Source organism: Fundulus heteroclitus, chromosome 18, assembly GCF_011125445.2.
Source record: "Fundulus heteroclitus isolate FHET01 chromosome 18, MU-UCD_Fhet_4.1, whole genome shotgun sequence".
Lineage (NCBI taxonomy): Eukaryota > Metazoa > Chordata > Actinopteri > Cyprinodontiformes > Fundulidae > Fundulus > Fundulus heteroclitus.
This window is the reverse complement of record NC_046378.1, coordinates 22,249,611-22,268,996: the sequence shown is the minus strand read 5'-3', so window position 1 is coordinate 22,268,996 and position 19,386 is coordinate 22,249,611. Positions and strand designations below refer to the sequence as shown.

General features: G+C 40.1%; 1 protein-coding gene across 1 annotated transcript; it reads left to right on the top strand.

Moving 5' to 3' along the window:
- The first annotated feature begins 540 nt into the window (after positions 1 to 540).
- On the top strand, positions 541 to 12,860 carry slc1a5 (solute carrier family 1 member 5). The gene is made up of 8 exons (XM_012877463.3): positions 541 to 1,233; positions 6,442 to 6,484; positions 6,616 to 6,687; positions 6,780 to 6,946; positions 8,099 to 8,332; positions 8,487 to 8,681; positions 8,825 to 8,959; positions 9,656 to 12,860. The coding sequence occupies exons 1-8, from the start codon at positions 692 to 694 to the stop codon at positions 9,861 to 9,863; spliced, it is 1,596 nt and encodes a 531-aa protein (XP_012732917.2). The 5' UTR covers positions 541 to 691; the 3' UTR covers positions 9,864 to 12,860.
- The last annotated feature ends 6,526 nt before the right edge of the window (positions 12,861 to 19,386 follow it).

Genomic DNA, 19,386 nt, shown 5'->3' with positions numbered 1-19,386 from the left:
TTGAAAATGTGTGTGATGATCTGAAACACTGAAGTGAGAAAAAGGGGGGGAAACGTGAGAGAAGGCAAATACTACACTACACTATTCATGCCAGCGGTGCTTGTGTTTTCTGATATCCACCTAAAGATGGTTTCACCATGATATGTTATATGATATGCAAAATTCATGTTTCCCCCATTTGTTCTTCTAAGCTCTTCTGCTCAGCTGGGACATCTGTGTTCAAGTCTGGCAGTGCCACGTTTTTTTTTAGCATGATGCAACAGCCATAAGATAAATAAAAGGCTTTTTTTCGAAGCTCATTTTTGTCTCCTGTCGTTCACCTTCAGTATTTTACCTTAGTAACGAGTTTCCAGTCATCAAAATAAAATTATTTAAGTGACACACAGCAATACGCTTCCGTACAATGAAGCGCCATGCGTATTTTGGTAAATTGTAATGGAGCAGCCGGCGGGCTGCCGACACGCGTTTCCTCCCAGAACAGCCAGAGCACGCCCTGTCTTACGTAAAATGGGGCGGAGGATTATATGCCGGTTAAAAGCGTGGTAAGAACTTCTGTTCCAGTATACGCGCATCTGAAGCACACAGGGCAAAGGAAGTCGGTTTTTAACCGCGCTTTAGCACCCAGAGACTCCCGCCTTATTTCGGAGTCACTGCTGAAACTTTCGTTTTAAGTTAAGTAGCTTCTACTGACATGGCTGAGAAGGTAGACCTCGAGGAAGTCAAGACATCCAACGGTGAGGCGCACCGCGATGAGCCGATGGCCAACGGGCTCGCCGGGCCGAAGAAGAGCAGCCCGGAGCCGCTGGTCGAGCGGGTGAAGAGGATCGTCAGAGCGAACCTGCTGGTGATCCTGACCGTGGCCGGGGTCATAGTTGGGGTCTTCATCGGGCTCGGCGTGCGCAACGCGTCGCTGACCGAAACCCAGAAAATCCACATCGGCTTCCCTGGCGAGATCCTCATCCGGCTGCTGAAGATGATCATCATCCCCCTGGTGGTGTGCAGCTTGGTGTCCGGAGCGGCGAGCATCGACCCCAAAGCCCTGGGGAAACTGGGCGGCTGGGCCATGCTGTTCTTCTTGGTGACCACCTTGATAGCCTCCTCCATCGGCGTGGTGATGGCTTTCATCATCAAGCCGGGGAACGTGGACGTGATCAACGCGGTTGACCAAGGCCAAGCGGACGGTGACGTCCCGGCCCACAAAGAGATTGTAGACTCCTTTTTGGACTTGATAAGGTGAGTCTGGAAGTTTTCTTTTAGTTTTATCTTCTTTTTTTATGGGGGGTGGTCGTGCGTAATAGTTAACATGGACGGATCAGTGTATTTCCGTTTCCTCAAACAGGGTCAACGTAGCGTAAACTACACGAGGCATGTGGCTTAAGCTCACCTGGCTGCGTCTGCGCTCTGCTTGTAATGACAACAAGCAGTTGCATCAGCTTCTGTTACCTAGAGCGCCATATGCGCTTCTCCGCAGCTCTTGGCGCAAATATAGGAATATAACTCCGTTGAGATCCTCTATAAATGTCTAAAAGGAATAAACGGGGTTAGTTAGTTGTTTCATTCATTTAAAACATCGTTTTCCTGTTCCTCCATTAGTGCCCCTGCTCTGGCACTAAAAATTACTAATGACTAATTACTGGCCCTAAAAATTGGACCGAGCTGGGCAGAGGCTAAGGGGTTTTGAGATCACGCAGGCTGCCTGTTAATAATTTTGATAAGTTGCTGTACACTGGTCATTAGTTGATAATGAATGCGTTGACATTTTATAATAGTTTATTTTTTTTATCTTAGCTTACTTAAATTACTAAATATAACATCGATTTTTTTAAAACTAATGTGCAAGAGTAAAATGACTTAAATGGTCATGAATATTATTTGGGTGGCATTTGGGATAACAGGAGTTGCGTCAATTCATGTCATATGCGTTTCATATGGGGTAGTCACGTGTACGAGCTGTACATGAACGCACCACGGAGTTCTGTGACTGGGACTCTGTAGTGAAGCAGTGTGTCTGTAGGTCACTATTATTCCTGCCGGAGTTGGACAGCTTTCGTTTTCACGTGAACAGGTGCTTCACCTGGAGTGACGAGAGGGGCTTTCTTGCCATGGCTGGTGCCACACCTTCCTGTTCCTGTATGGAACCAAAATGAATGGGGGGGGGGAACAGCTGTCTCTCCACCCTACTGTTCCTGTGATGTCATAGGATTTCCGTTCACAGAAAACAGTCTACCCCACCTAACCAGCCTAACAGGCTGATGTCTGCTTGGATTATATTTAGAGTCAAGCTGGTGCATCTGCACACAGCAGAATCTACTCTCACATGTCTCTAATTAAAGACGCTGGCTGGCAGATTGCTGCTTAAACTCAATGAACCTGTTTTCCCTCTTTGGTAGCCCTTGGATTTCTACTCTTTTTTTTTTCTTTTTTTTTTGCATGTGTCATTTTCACGGGGCATGTGTTACTTCGCTTTACCAGATAAAAATAGTGGTGCCCAGAGTAACAACTGAGTCAGATCCTGGTGGAGCGTCAACATCTTTTGACAAATCATCACGGTTGTTTTTCTTTAACCCGTTAGGAGCTGATGTTTTTTCTTAAAATACCATTTTCTAGGGAAAGCAAAGAAGGAAGCGCTCGTTATAGCCAGCTGATTGACAGTGTGCAGCAAAACGGCGGGGGGCACCGGTACTGCCCAGTGCTCCCTATTTACTTTGTTTAATCTGGCATCTCGCTCAAAGAACATTTTAGCAGTTTTAAAACCAGAAGTTTTTTTTTATTGATGATGTGTGTGTGTGTGTGTGTGTGTGTGTGTGTGTGTGTGTGTGTGTGTGTGTGTGTGTGTGTGTGTGGGGGGGGGTTCCTAGGAAGACCAAAAACCGTAGTTAAACAACTACAGCTACCCGACTTCTCATCACCATTGCAGAACAGCTGTTGCATAACGTTATTTTTCAAGGCAGCTTTCAGTAATTATGGATGGATTTTGCACACCTCCCCCCTGTTCCTACTCTTCCTCTTAGGAGGACAACCCACTTAAAAAAAAAAAAACTCCAGGAAAACAGCTGAAATCTGAGGTGTAACAGGGCAGCAGTTCTTTACTCATTAACGTGATCCCGTGGCTTAAAATGCAAATGAGCCTCTGATTGACTAAACTCACTCCAGTGTCACACGTGTGGATTTTCTATCTGTGCCGATCAAGGAATAAAGAGTGAATATAGAAACCCAGGCGTGGGTTCGTTCCTCGATAGCTCGGCATTTGGAGCCGCACACGCGATTAAAGGCACAGCCGTGCTTTTTCACAAAGAGTTTTAAGTTGTCTTTTTAACAGATTAACATTGTTACCCCTGGATATTCATCGAGACATGTTGCTAAACCAGACCAGTGACTTGCAACACAATCGCCTAATTTGAGGTAATCAGATGTGGGCATTTAGACTAATAGGAGTAAACCAAAGCACACCCTCCTCGTTCTTTATAAGGTTTGAAAATGCCACAACATAATTAGAGTAATATTTGGTGTTATTTATATAGTGCACTAATCACATAGAGAGTAGACAAGATGAAAGGACTAACACAAGAGAGCAGGAGGAGCTACTGAGAAACGGGCAGAAAATGAAGCAACTGTGAAGTATTACTCAAGGAGACGTATATTTATATTTGTGTGTTTTTAAACTTGGTTGGATTGCATGTGAACCCCGGCAGCACTATTCTTACAAAAACCTTTCTATTTAACCATGTCAGTTTCCACAGTCGACTCCTCTTTAGTAAAGCCGTTACAGCTCGTCCACCTTTCCAGGTGCAGATAGAGCTACATTTACAAAGACGTTCACACAATAAAACATTTATTAACACGGGAGGGCTGATGGTGAACTTTTGTACTCTCTTTGGAAGCAGTAAGCACCCATTTTTATTTTTTTTTGTTATGTTTATACTATTGTTATAGTTATTGTTATTTGGAGATAACCTGGAAGAAAGGTTGCTGACTTAGTTCAGTCAGCTGGCTGAGTGAAGCTATCAGTCGTTTCAAGCTAAAAAAGACGTTTATCTTGTGTAGGGCACACTCAGCAGCACACGTATGTTTCCACATTATCTTTATCAGACAGCGAGTCTGTCTTTAAGAGTGAGGCCCATGCATCTCTCTCTGTTGTTCTAGTGGGTTCACAGTCGAACGTACTGGGTGGATCTGAACTTTTCCTTTGACGTATAACATCGGCCTGGTCATGGATTCAGCTTGGGTTTAACGTTTCGTGTCACCGTCTGCCGGCCACGTTCGCAGCCACTCCTGTGCATCCGGGTCGACATTTCTTGCCTCCCGTCTGTTTCCGCGTGCACAAAAAACAAATAAAAGGAGCAGGGTTGTTTGCTTAGCGTTCATCGTTTCCCGTTGATTACGGATAATGAAAGGGTTTTAAGTGAAACATTTTATTCTTCTTCGTTGACCTGCCCCAGATTGGAGAATGCAACACCACCCCAAGACGACGTCAGACTTGAATGAAAGAGGACACACCTTCGTAGCAGCATGTGATGTGGCTTTTTGTGTGTGTGTGTGTGTGTGTGTGTTACAGTCTGCGTTGGCATGACAATGACACCATTGTGGTTTTTTATCTCACAATTTACATAGCAATGCCACATGGTAATCATAGAGGACGGCCTTAGGATGTGGCGCATACTTTTAGCACCGACGAGTCTGAATATAGCAATCAGCTGAGGAAGATTCACTGCAAACCTGGTATTTGTGAGGTCAGCAGGATGGAGTTTCACATCAGTGTTAGAAAAAAATGAACCATCGATACAAGGAAGAGGAAGTAGACTTGTTCAGCTGTGAGCTCTGGTATGAGAGCTCATACCAGAGCTCACAGCTGACTATACAGTAACTCTACTGTATAGTCTAAGTGACCGCAGACCAAGTATATCTAACATATCAAGTACCTCTTGATATATTAGAATACAACAAAAAAGTAATTTTATTTCAGAAAGTTCATTGAAACAATGAATTACACCCGCTGCTGTATTCCCACAAAGAAGGCAAGTAAGCCTCCACAAGGGTTGTTGCCAAAGAACCTAGCTAGTGCTGGATCCAAGCGTATTAAAGGAAAGTTGAGTGGAAGGAAAATCTGGGGGCAGCGAAAGGTGCACAGTTATCAGCAATAACTTCAGTCTGGCGGTGTTTGTGAAACGGAGCCGGTTCAGAAATTTGCTGCATTAGAAGGGGGGGGGGGGGGGGGGGGGGGCTCCAGCTAAAGTCATAGCTTCATAGATTACTGCCACATTTCCGGGTAGTGGACTACATCTGTAGTATTTATGGGGTTGTTGGTGTTATTTAAACATCATTTTTGGATTTTCATAAGCTGGAAGTCATATCCATCCATATTAACTTTAATAAATTCCCATATAAATAATATACATTTCATTTTTCAAATATAATTACTGTACTGGACGACATTTTTGACGATCTTCTAATTTATTGAAACACACCGATCGGATTTTTGCTGCTCATAACCAAGTTCTCAGTTGTCTTTTCCAAAGGACTATAAAACATAAAAAAAAGAGACAAAACTTTGCTGCAGGAACTTTTTAATAAAGTTCTTTTCAATCAAACCAGAAAATAGAAGAATTAAAAGATCATCTCTGTTTTTACATCAAAGCATTTTGTCTTTAACCGTAATGTGTTTTTTTTTTCATTAAACTCTAAAACATACATCACTGCATTTTTTTTTTTTTTTTTTTTTTTTTTTTTTTTATGTACTACGTAATAGTAATATTAATATTACTACGGTGGACATTTTCACTTTTGATGTATTAAACAAATAAAGAGGGGGGGGGTCTTTTTTTTTTTTTTTGTTCTCAGGACGTGATCCTGCTGACCACCAATCAGAACCAATCATGTAAAAAAAATCGGCCAATTCCAATATCCACCTGATTGACTTTTGCCTCCCGGCAGTCTTTTTGCCTCATCGACAACCTCCTGGCGGCCCGTTGCGTGTGTCGCCTCATCACATGATGCTTGAGCCTGATGTTTCCAGTGACTGGCTGATAAGAAGGAGCTTGTGAAGTTAATGCCTTATTGCTCCAAATCTATTGCAGGCGGCTTAGTTCACGGGTATCGAGTACACAAGGTTTTACGAGTTCCTGGCGGATTGAATTTGCAGTTGGGCTTAATGTATGTAGGAGCTTTTTGTACTAGTTAGTACAGAGTTATTACCTCCATGGGAGTTAAGTAATAGGAGCACAGAAGGGAAGAAAAGGGGATTACTAGTTTAGTTCTTTGAGCTCTCACCTCATGTGATTATCAAAAATGTTTTAATCACCTGTGTGTGTGATCATACACATCTTGGTGGATTTGGGCCTCAAATGTTTCTGCTCTGGTCTTTTTTTTTTTTTCTACTTTCTTTTTTTTTCTCATGAGTTTGTAAAGTGAGGTAATACATTGTGTCTTCATTTCTTTTCACAGAAACATCTTCCCCTCCAATTTGGTGTCTGCTGCCTTTCGGTCGGTACGTATTACACGCTAAATCTCAGATTTATTTTCACGGTCTGGATAATAACCTTACATAAGCTGAGGCTTGTTTGGCTGCTTGTGTGCTTATTGCCGTTCTTAACGAATATCCCGATTCTTTCCTTCTAGTATGTAACCTCCTACCGCACTGTAATAAAGAACAGCACCCAGGACAACAGCCTGAACCTCACCGTTGAAATGGTAAGGCGTTTATTTGGTTATTAGAAATAATCTAAAGTTATATTTTGTATGTTACAGTATTTTTTTTAAAATGAATCTTCTCTTTATTTCAGGTTCCCAAGGGTACAGAACAAGAGGGCATGAACATCCTTGGCCTGGTTGTCTTCGCTATCGTTTTTGGTGTGGCTCTGAGGAAGCTGGGTGAGGAAGGAGAGATCCTCATCAAGTTCTTCAACTCCTTCAACGAGGCCACCATGATTCTGGTCTCCTGGATCATGTGGTAAGAAAACGTGCTCACAAATGTCTTGTTGTTTTGTGACCGGGTGAACCCAGCAGAAATTCAAAACGTGAAGATGGTGGCACGAAATCACGGAAACGTTCAACATTTCCACAGTCCGTTTAAAAAAAAAACACGAGAAATACAAAAAAAAAAAATTTTATATATATATATATAAAGTTATGTCACAAAGCCCACCAACACAAAACAGAGATCCAAACGTTTCTGGCACAACTTCCAATTCAAATTCCTAAGGTGCATTTTGAGAGACAAAGATTCAAAAGTTCATGAAGGCCATAAGCAAAATGTGTTGGCTTTTTTTAATTAAGTTATTTCCTAGTTTTTCCAGTGTTGCTGGAGTCATCAACTTACACCAAACACGATGGGAAACTGTAACAAAGTTAAAACTTAAAAGAAGATCTCAGGAAACACAGCAAATGAAGACATATAAAACTAAAAAAAAGGCCTTTCACATGTTAGTTTTTTTAATTACCCAATAATTACATTTTGGTTTATTTAATTTTAGTTCATTTAAAAGGATTAAAGTCCACCTCTGGTACTGCTGGCGGTACCTGAGGTGAAGACATGTTTGTATACATGTTTTATCATGTTCGTATATCAATGAGTAGTGCGATCACATCGACTGATTCCAGAAGCGCAGTTAAAATGATCTTTAACACAGAGAGTATTTATTTTACGTTTCTGTGGTTTTTATACTGACTATAAGGCTGTAGAGATTCTGATCAAGTAAAAATATCTCTATAATCAAAGTGCTTAAATTGATTTAATCTGATTTTCCTGTGAGGGGTGGCAATAATATAGGCAATATTATTATTCTAACACAAATACCTTTTTGTATTTGTTCTTTACGTGGTGGTGGAAAAAATGTTCTGACCTTAAAGGCTGTGTTTTTTTTGTTTTTCTGTGAAATGATTGCACCAGGAAACTATTTATTTATTTATTCAAATTTTAAACTTCTTCATGAGAGATGCAAATGAGTGCAGAGGGTCTTGTAACAGTAGGAGATCTTTGGGGAAAATCTTGTTCCCAAACGTTTTTCTTACACAAAGCGAGCTTTATCGTTGAGCTACGCGTCTTTTGTTGCTGTGTTCCTGAAACCTAATCGGCGGTATTGTCCTCCGTTTTCTCTCTCAGGTACGCTCCTCTCGGTATCATGTTCCTCGTCGCCGGTAAGATTGTGGAGATGGACGACGTCGCCAAGCTGTTCGCTAGCCTGGGAAAATACATCGCCTGCTGCATGATCGGCCACGCCATCCACGGCCTGCTGGTACTGCCGGGCATCTACTTCGTCATCACCCGGAAGAACCCGTACACCTTCCTCTGGGGCATTTTCACAGCGTTAGCCACGGCTTTCGGAACGAGCTCCAGGTATTTTTTTTACCTCAAAGTCGCTCGTGTTTGCTCAGTCGGGGTTGTTAAATATCCACAAACTGAGGCTCTCCTGTTTAAAGAATGCTCACACACTCACTCTCTCTCTCTCTCTCGCATTCCTCCCCCCCTTCCTCCTGTTTCCTGACTCCAGCTCTGCCACCCTGCCCCTCATGATGAAGTGCGTGGAGGAGAAGAACGGCGTGTCCAAGCACATAAGCCGCTTCATCCTGCCCATCGGCGCCACGGTCAACATGGACGGGGCCGCCCTCTTCCAGTGTGTGGCGGCGGTTTTCATTGCCCAGCTGAACAACACCAGTCTCAACTTTATCCAAGTCATAACCATCCTGTAAGTCTGAATTTTTGCGGCGATAACATCTCCAAACGTCTGGCACAGACGTTTGAAAACTACACGTGTTCATAGCTTAGTCTTTGTGTGAAAGGCTTTGCAGTGCCTGCAGTTTGGTGATCTTGTGCCTTCTTGTTTGTCAGGGTGACGGCTACAGCGTCCAGTGTTGGAGCAGCGGGTATACCTGCAGGAGGTGTGCTGACTCTAGCTATTATCCTGGAAGCAATAGGACTACCCACCACTGACATCTCTCTCATCCTGGCCGTTGACTGGCTTGTGTGAGTATACAGCCTGCATTCAGTGCCTTGCAAAAGCAACCAGGAATGAATTCTATCTTTTATATGACAGACCACAAAGTAGGGCATAACTGGAAGGTGAAAGGCAAGGCAAGGCAAATTTATTTATATAGCACAATTCAGTACAAGACAATACAAAGTGCTTTACATGATTAAGATATACCAAAATAATAAAATGTAGATAGAAAATAGAATAAAAGCAAGTAGGGATAGAATGTAGTAACAAAAAAGAACATTAAAAACAGTAAAACTGTTTAACTAGAACAGTCAAAGGCAATTTTAAACAGATGTGTTTTTAATCTTGATTTAAAAGAACTCAGGCTTTCCGCACTTTTACAGTTTTCTGGAAGTTTGTTCCAGATAAACGGAGCATAGGAACTAAATGCTGCTTCTCCGTGTTTAGTTCTGGTTCTAGGTTTGTGGAGTAGACTGGAGCCGAAAGGGAAGTGATTCGCTGTTTTTATTTTAAATACAAATGGGAAGTGTGAAAAGACTAGGAAAATCATGCTTATTCTTTTTTGAAAAAAGACTGACAAAATGCCCAGCTCTATATTTGGCAGAGAAATAGCTGTAATCGTAGTTACTCGGTTTTATTCATAAAGGAAAAACAGCCGCCTCAATGTCGAATCAGTACCATAGCAGTAAATCTCTCTTCTCATCCGTTCTGTCCCTCTTTAGTGACCGTACCTGCACGGTGCTGAACGTGGAGGGCGACGCCTTCGGCGCGGGGCTCCTGCAGTTCTTCGTGGACAGAACGTCAAAACGCGAAGGAGTAGCGGAGCTCAGCGAGGTCCGGACCACCCCCGAGCACTCGCCGCTCATCGACAAACGAGGCCTGGAGGGGGCAAAGGCGGACCCTTCTGCCGAGAAAGAGTCAGCCATGTAAATCCGGCTGGTGACTTTTATGGCAAAAGGAAAGTCCGAGCTTCCCCCCTTTTTTGCTGCGTGCCCTGAAGGAAAAGAGTGCAAGGAGAGAGGACGGACCTGCACACTACAATGCAAAGCAAGCACTCTCGGACCCGAAACGCTTTTCTGGTGGGGGTGCAGCTAAATTCTTATGGGATGCTTTAGAAACCATAATACACTCAGTGGGTTATTTAAATTTTTTTAGGGGAATATGAGACTGATTTATTTTATTTTTTATTCCCCCCTCTCAAGTTTATTTGTTGCATTCGGTTGGTTAGCCCTGAAGTCAGAATGCAATGCCACTCAAAAGATGTTCAAGAGGCCAGTGTGCGCAGCCGCAGGAAATGGACTAAACACGTCGAGGTTGGCAGCGGATGATGCGTTTATTCATGCTGGACAAATGAATATAAGGGTCTGTTGCTAAATCTTATGTGCGTCACTGTTCTTCTGAGCAAAACTATCTTTTTATATAAAAAAAAAAAAAAAATCCATGCCTGACTAACATAGTTTCCATAGTTGCCATATGGAGATTTAAATGTGTCAGGTTTATTTTTTTATGCTGCGTATGAAATCAAACCAACAAGAATAATATGTTTTTCCAAATGGGCTCTAGATAAAACCAAACACGAGTAGCGCCACTTTCCTGGAGGCGTCCTCCGGGGTTGAATGTAAACTGCGTGCGGTTTGTCGGCTGCGACGGATTCTGGATGGACATTTTCGTAGATTTGCGTCGGCGCAGTGGTGCTCAAGGGTTACGAGCTGCGCGGCGGAAACACGGTCGTGTTGTTTTTGTCTGTCATTGAATCTCTAGAATGAGAGTCCTGATGCCTTTTTATTTTTTTTAAATCAGAAAACGTGACCAATCATTTGTGACCAACAATTTTAGAGGTTCATTGTAGTTTTCCTGAACAAAAAGTTTTATTTTTTTTTCAATTGAAATAGACACTTTGATAAGATAAACATCATTTGCAAACTACACCATGCTGCTTTAATCTGTGATCATTTCTCCTCAACGAGGTGATTTCTGAGCAAAAAAAAGAAAAAAAAATACTTGTTCAACCAGTTTTTGCTCCTGAAAGCTGCTGAAAGTAAAGCACACACAGCTGCTGATAGTAGCTAAGGCAGGGTTTTTTTAATCATTTGTTTTGACTATCTTAAATCATTTCAGTCTACAGTGTGGGGACACGTGAAGGTTTAATTTGGAGGGCTGAGTAACAGAGGACGGATTTTTAAATCAGGTTCCAGGCCAAATTCTATTTAAATACATATAAAATGCATTTTTTTTTTTAGTTTTACTTAGAATTTTATTTCCGTTGAAAAACCAAAGGTACAATCTGTAACTACCTGCACTATATTTAGATTATTGGAATCATATGTTCTGTTATTGGTTCCTTTACATCTCTTAGCATCCCATCCATTGCAATGATCCCTTGGTGAGGGAGACATGCAACTCCCCAGGCTGCAAGGAAGTAGTTCATCTAAATGCCTTACACCTGCCTGAAAATGGCCATAATAATACTTGGAAAAATATAGTATTGTTAGTTTTTTTTGTTGTTGTTTGGACGATGTTATTGACAGCTTTTTTTGTCTGATAACTCTGGTTATTTGTAACCATATGTTCTCTTAATGTTTGATATTTTTCCCATGTTGAAGGGTAAACGCAATAGAATTATGCTATTCTGAAAGATACCAGATGAGATTTTAGCCTCATTATTTTTCCAAATTAAAATGAAGGAGCGTAAGCAGTGTAGCTCTAGTCTCCTTTTAAAAGGACTCTACCTTTTTAATAAAGACAACAAAGCCTCAGGTTTTAATGTCTGCCTTGTTACTCAGGTACTCTGAGACCAAAAATCAAAGTGAGACGCCTGAACTCTTGAGCACACACAAAACCTTAATATTTTTCTTTCTTTTTTTCATATCCCCTGATTTACACGTGCTGCTTCTGTGCAGGCTGCGGATTTTTATGGGTGTATAAATAGAGTGATGAACACTGTAGCTTGCATAATGTATGGCATGCATACCGTGGCCCGCCGTGTCGAGTCTCAAGTTACCTTCAGCTACAGACGTACATTTTTAGATGCACACCCAGAACCCGGTGGGTTTGTCTTACCGTTGAGCTGTAAAAGGATGTCTTATTGGGATTTATTTATGTATTTAGAACAACAGTCACCAGGCCTGTCACGATAAACAAATCAATTAATTGGATGAAAATTTGTAATCATGTGGTTAAAGAAGATAAGATGGATTAATTTGTATTTGCACTAGCTTTTTGATTTAAAAAAAAATAAAAATAAATTAGCATCCAGCTAATTTTTTTTTTTTTATTGTGACAGGCCTAACAGTCACAAGAGGAAACACATCTGTTTGAAGCAATTGGCGTCTCTATGTGTTTTTCTTTTTTTCTTCTTTTTTCTCCATGATCAGTTATCTGTTTATTTTTAATCTAAATCCAAAGGATCTTTTTTGGCAATGTGCTTTGACATAGTAGTAACTCCATAACTGGCTTTTCTTTCCCCAATTCTCCTAAATGGATGGCGATAGACTTGCTGCTTCGATGACGGTGAGGCTGAATGACATGAGTGGTTTGCACACTAAAGAAGTCATTTTTCTCAAGACAAAAATAGTTTGCTTGTTTTTCCAACACACCTCCAATGTTTTAGGTGGAAATTATTTCAGCAGAATTGAATATTTTTGCCTTTGATTTGTGACTTTGTAGCAGACTCGAGGTCTCATCATTTCTCCTGTGAAGTCCCGTATGTTGTGGGAATCTGATGAAATATTCGACATTGTTCCACCACAGCTGTTTAACTGTTACTCCTTTGAGGTTTCAATGCAATTGTCTTCTTCGTGAAATCTATAAATGTGGAGGTTTTTATCAATTGCATTATTTTTGTCGCAATAAGGCTATATTTAGAAAAACTATTGTACTGTACGCCTGCTGTCATTTGCTTTAAACAGTAAAATCTTCTTTCTTAAATGTCTTGTGTCCAAGCAGCTTTTTTAAAGGTTTCCCTTGTTTCTAAATATACATAAACTTATAACTTGCAGGTGAAATGACTCCTGGATGATGTTTACATAGGCTACACTCGTAATCTGGATGAATATCATATTGATTTGGGGCTTTAATTTATTTGAGCTGTTTTTTTTTTGTTGTTGTTGTTGTTTTTTTTTACAATTTTAATGCTATAAAAAAAGTTTAAATTTTATTGAGGATTTTCCTATCAAAAAAAGATAACATTTAGATTTACAGGCTAAAAAAAACATAAATTTCAGGCCAAAATTATGTGTGCATTTGACAGATTTTAGATACTGAATTTTAAAATTTGTCATTCAACTAAGAAGATTGTTGAAGGAAAGGAGAAATGCTTCTTTCAAAATAAAAACATTATGTATGTTTTGGTTTATATTTCATTAAAATATTCCATGTCAAAACTTATTTATCCTCTTTTCAATCAGTGGAAAAATATTTATTGGCATTACAGCAATCAAATCCTTATATTTGCTGACCAGGTTTTTCTGTTTCCTCTGGTATTGTGACAACTCATCTTTTGTAATGTGCCTTGTGTCTGAGGATGGAGGCCTCCTCACCATCACCCTAATCTTTGGCTCCCTCCACAGATTCTCTATCAGATTGAACTCAGGCGTACTACTAGGTCACTCCAAAATATTACTTTCAGAGGAAACGTCCATTCCTCCATCCTCTATACCTGCTTATATGAGCTGAGGGTGCTGGTGCCCATCTCCAGTGGACCAGAGGAAACTGTTGGTAGAATTAAATTAACACTTTAAGCCTAAATATGCCAGGGGTATGAATAATGTTGGGCTTTGTAAGTCCATGTGCAAGTTGCACAGATGCTGGCTACAACATACTTTGTTATAGTTATGACAAAGCTCATGATTTGACCTCTAGTTTGGAAAAACTGGTAGGGCTCATTTAAATTTGGTTAGACCAAGCTTTTAAAGATATTCCACAATGTTTTAGGCGGAGATCATACCAGAAGTTTTACATTATGCTCCTTCATCAAATTTAGAACCAGTTTTGGTGCGTCTTTGGGTTCAATGGAACGTCTAATTGTGTCCCACATTATATCCATCTAACTCTTAACCTGAGGTAAAGTGAAATAAGTTGGAGCTAGTCCTCGATCATAATTCCACCCATTTTGTGCAACACCAGCATCAGTGGAAGCAAAAAACAGTCCCACAGAATGATTGTTTTAACCACTATGTTTCACCTTGACCCCTCCAAACATACCTATGTTGCTTACAGAGCTCTTTTGCCAGTCGCAACATCGCAGTTTCCAGTCCATGGCCATGCGTCCTGGGTTGTTCTTTAGACATTTAAGCCAATTTATTGTCCTCTGAGGGCGACAGTCTTAGTCAGATGATTAAAATGTTGACACAATTTGTTATGCCAGCAGGACAATGATCCCAAACACACACACTGAGAGTAGTTTGGGATTGGATAAACCTCCCAACCTTGCTGAAAACCTTTGGACTATGTTTAGAAGCTGGGCGAGTGCCAGGAAACCAACCAATTTGTATTGAACTTGTATCAGTTCAGCCAAGAAGGACGGTCAAATATCCAGACAGAATTACAGCAGAAGCTTGTCTGGCTGCAAAAAGTAAGGGGTTTCCGTGCAAGTTGCGAGGAGACATTAAACCTAATATTAGAGAGGCTGAATATATTTAAAAAAACAACTCTTCAAATACATCAAAAGCTAAAAAACAAATATGAAGTTCATGTCAAATAAGTTTATGGAGACCTCTGATGGGAATTGTATGGATGTCCCGAACTATCCTGCTAATCAGTAGGTAAACAAGTAAAGGTGACATGTTTAAAGTGTGGAATGCATTATGTCTGTGTGTAGAAATTTCCATGCAGACTCGAAGGTCTATAAAGGCCGCGGGTGATTTTCTAAACATTAGATATACTTAATAAAACAGTGTAAGATGTTCAATTAGAAACATATCAGAATAAAAAAAAAACTGGGGGAACAAGAAGAAACTATTAAAATGTCTATTTAACAGAAACTCTGTCAACAAGGGAGACATAAGGTAAATCATAACTTTCTATAGCAGTCAAGAGGGTGAGTTGTTAAAGAAACCCCAACAAGGTTAAAATATCTCATTTCTGTAGTCTGGTTTCCAGAATTCAGGTGTGTAATAACACAAAGGTAGAAAAAAAAAACCATCATTATCCAACATGCACATCTTATACAGTTGGATTATCCACCAGTCAAACCACTTGTTTATTGTTCTACCGTGAGAAAGACTTGCGAAGTCTAAAACATTCAAGATAACCCACAATGTTCCCAGGAGTCTGGGTGCTGGGAACTTCACCTTTGGGTCTGGCCAGTTTGAGGCTCTGCAACACTGAGACCAAACAGCTGCATGTCAGACTCCACAGGTCGCATTTATACTGTTGAAGCTCATGACAGCAGAAATACTAAAAGACTTAGCAAGTTTATATAATTCAGAAGGGTTGCCCAGGAGAAAATCTTTAGCAGGAAGACAGCCATCCGCCCAGCTTTGGTTTGTAAAGCTGCATCTGCACTGGCGCTTCCACTATAGCTGGACCTCTGCTGTGGTTCTCTACGAAGTTTCACCTAAAATAAGAAGCTTATTTAAAATGGCTAACATTAAAAAAATATTTCTATTCGGCTTTCATGCGATTTCCACAAAAATAATTACATCAATGAGAAAGAAACAAGAGCAAGTTGGGCTGCATGCGAGTGGATTTACAGAACATCATCAGGGATGTGAGTGGAATGCTATGCTTACATGGTCTACACTGTTTTTCAGGATTTTTAATAGCATTGGCTTAATGTCATTTTTACAAGTGCTGCAGGCAGGATTCTGTCTGTTTTTTAGCGCATTAGTTTTAGCTCAGGAGTATGTTAATTCATTTTCTGCTTTGTTTTATTCAACATCTTGTAATAGCATATTGAATTTAAATTGTTGAGTGCAACACCTGAAACCGTTTAATAGGTTTCGCCTGTCTATTAGAAATAAATCAACTTTAGGCATCCAAAACTGTAGCAGTGCAGGAAATGTAGAGATTTTTCTAATGAAGGCAGTAAAAGTTAAATATGTGTCAATAACCCACCAGTAGGGCTTGAAGGGTTAAGGAGCCAATAGGTTTTAGCCGAGGCAGACTGTTAGCAGGTTAAAAATAAACGCTTTTCAATTTTTCACTTTCCTTGTGGATTCATTTGCCACTATTTTTACAAGTTTGATTAATTAAAAAAAAAATGCTTACGTGGGCAGTGTTTCTGCACAGAATTTATTTTAGGTGAGAAAAGGGACAAAAATGGTTCTTGAGTATAAAGGCCACAGACCCCTAATCTTAATGCTTCTTGAAAAATATACAAATTTAACCAAAATTTGCTGAAAAGATTTACTTTCTCCTTCAGCGTCTTTTGAATTATCATAGTGAAAAGTATTCAATGCTCAGACTTTGAAGATATATATATATATAAAAAAAAAACACTTTGTACTTTTCATGTCATTCAATTTGCTGAATGCAACCCCAGACAACGAAACGCCTGATACAGCATTTATTTAACAAAAACTTGAAAAAATAAAAGTCTGTAAATGTTCAAGAATACATGCAATGCACAGGCTGTGCTGTTTATGAAATGTATTTGCCTAATTTAATGAAGGCGCAATGATTTATTGGGATGGAATGACAAAACGTAGGAGTGATTTTTCCAGACAAGTCTGGCGTGTAAGAGTCGGTCAGGTAAGAGGAATGTAAACACACATCTCTAGGAACACGTTGCAAGAAAGACGTCTTTCCGGGTGGCATCAAACCCTCTGCTCATGTCAGCAGACTGGTTTGTGACGAACGACTACACCTGTATGGTTACATTCCTCACTGCGGGTCACTAACGGCCTCCAGACATGGTTTCTTTTTTGAGTGTGCTGCGCCATCTAGTGTCCACGAAGAAGCAGTGGAGCTTCTGAGGTAAGAAACCTCAAATCGGAAACCAAAATCATTTTGTAGCTCATGAGTGACAAGTATTAACTGTACAGAAAAGTTTTGGCAACACAAGGAGTTAGTTGATGGTGAAATGCTGCAACTTTAAACTTGAAAGAGATTTTTCAAATCATCTTTCGAACTGCAGTGTTTCATTAATTGTGTGTGTGCTCAAACGAGATCTACAAATGATTCCATTATACTTTTTTTTAGTAAGGCCAGAGCCTGGATTTATTTATTACGTGATAGAAATCTTGAAATTATGGAAAGCTTCTAACTTCACAAAATAAAAGCTAGTTCACAACATTAGAGCTGAAGGTCAAGGTGCCCCTATTGCTTTACCCCAGATATTCAGCTACTGAGGGCACAAATGATTTATTTGGATTTATTATTCGATTTTACCCCAAAAAATCCCTTTACATTCTTAAAAGCAGACCCAAAACAACTAGACCCGAGTCTGAAAAGAACAGATTCAAGGAGAAATGCTGAAAATAAACAAAATGTAATGACAAAAACAGACATTTTACATCTATGAAGCACCCCAGAAATCCACTTATAATTTAGACTAAGTGATCAACACAAAGTGGTGCAAATTAGTGAAGTGGAAGGAAAATGGATGAGTTTAGATCAGGGGTGTCCAAAATGGGGCCTGGGGGCCATTTGCAGCTCTTGGACTGATTTTGTGCCCCTCAACCACAATTCAAGATTGATTTGGCCCACCGGCACAAGTGGCTTGACGCAGATGGAGACTTTATTTCCCTTTTAAATAGAGCCAAATTCTTCCAGACAAGTTAAAATCTTACAATTGAAAATATCAGGTACAACAAGTGTGTCTTTTTTTCTTTTCTTTTTTTACATTCTCTTTAATGTCATAGTAAATAGGACATGTATCCAAATGACGTTTACTCAAATGCAGACTTTGGTGCACCACAATCTGCATTGAAAGATTATGTGTTAAAATTGTAAAGGAAGCGTTTTTTAAAGAAAGACTGACCCAAATCCTGTTTTGATTGCAGAAAACAAACATTTTTTTTTTTTTTTTTTTTTTTTTACATTTTTTTCAATTGAGCCTAAAAGAATTTACAAACTGTATGACCATATTTTAATGTGGCAAATGTGGAAAAAGCCCTTTTTGGGTCATACCCTTTCTACAGAAAATCAGACTAATTTGTTTCATTAAAATATTGCATGCCCATTTTTTGCAGATCAGGTCATAAAGCAATTTTAAATCACAATATACTGTTTGGGTATTTTAGTTGGTTTTCAAAGTGTATCTTTGGCCCTCCATTACTATTGACATAAATATTTTTGGCCCACGTGATGAAAAGTTTGGACATCCCGTGGTTTAGATCAAACAATATTCATGTGTTGGAATACCCATCCATCATCTATACCCGCTTATCCACGCAGGGCCGTGGTGGTTCGGCCCTGCGTGGGGGAGTTGGGTGCCAACATCCAGTAATCCAAGAGTTCCCAAACTTTTCAGCCTGCGATCCCCAAAGTTACAGTGCTGGAGACTGGCGTTCCTTTGTTGGGGGGTTGCTATGAGAATAAAGTCATAAATAGTATTTTTATACGAGCTCTTATACAGTGCAGCCTCCCCCTATGTTAAAATGACAAATGTTGAGCATCTTGTAAAGTTATACTTTACTAAATACAAAATCTTTTACCAGCAAAACCTCCCGGGACCTCCAAGAGGTGTCTTGCGACTTTGGGGACCCCTGCAGTAGGCAATGGGTAGGAGGCTGGGTACACCAACACCCTGGACAGGCCACCAGTCCATCACAGGGCAACAGACACAACCATACCTAAAGGCAATTTAGAGAGGCCAATTAACCTAACAGTCATGTTGTTGGACAGCGGGAGGGTGACAGGGTGCCTGGATAGAACCCACGCAGGGAGAAAAAGAAAACTCCATGCAGAAAGACCCCAGGCCAGGATCTGAATGAAGAGCCTTCTTACTGCAAGGCGACAGTGCTACCAGCTGTGCCACACGCGTGTTGGAATATTTAGATGTAAATCTAAGAGTCTGGAACAAGACCTGAAAATGTATGTTAGCAGAGGTCTCATCCAACCTGATGCGCTTCTTGAAGAATGAAGGAAAATCTTAGTATCTAGATGTGCAAAACTGGTAGACACATACCCACAAACACTTGCTGCTGTAGTCAAAGCAAAAGGTGTACTACATCAACAATGGGAGGCTGAATATAAATAAACACCCATTTGATGTTTTGCTGTAAAAAACAAAACAAAAAAAGATTAACAATTAATTTGTGTTAATCAATGTTAAAAAAGTTAAATATATTGCAGTTTTTGGTTGCAATGTAAAAAAAAAAATGGCACAAAGGTGAGCATTGTGCAATGTATATTACAGGGGAATCATGTTTGTTCTCCGCAAACCGTACGAGTCTATGGATTTATGGACACCTCAGAGTCCAAACAAATACACTGAATGGAACAATTAAGTTCATCTTCATGTAAACATCTTAAAAGTGTCTAAATTTAAAAATAAAAAAACACACAC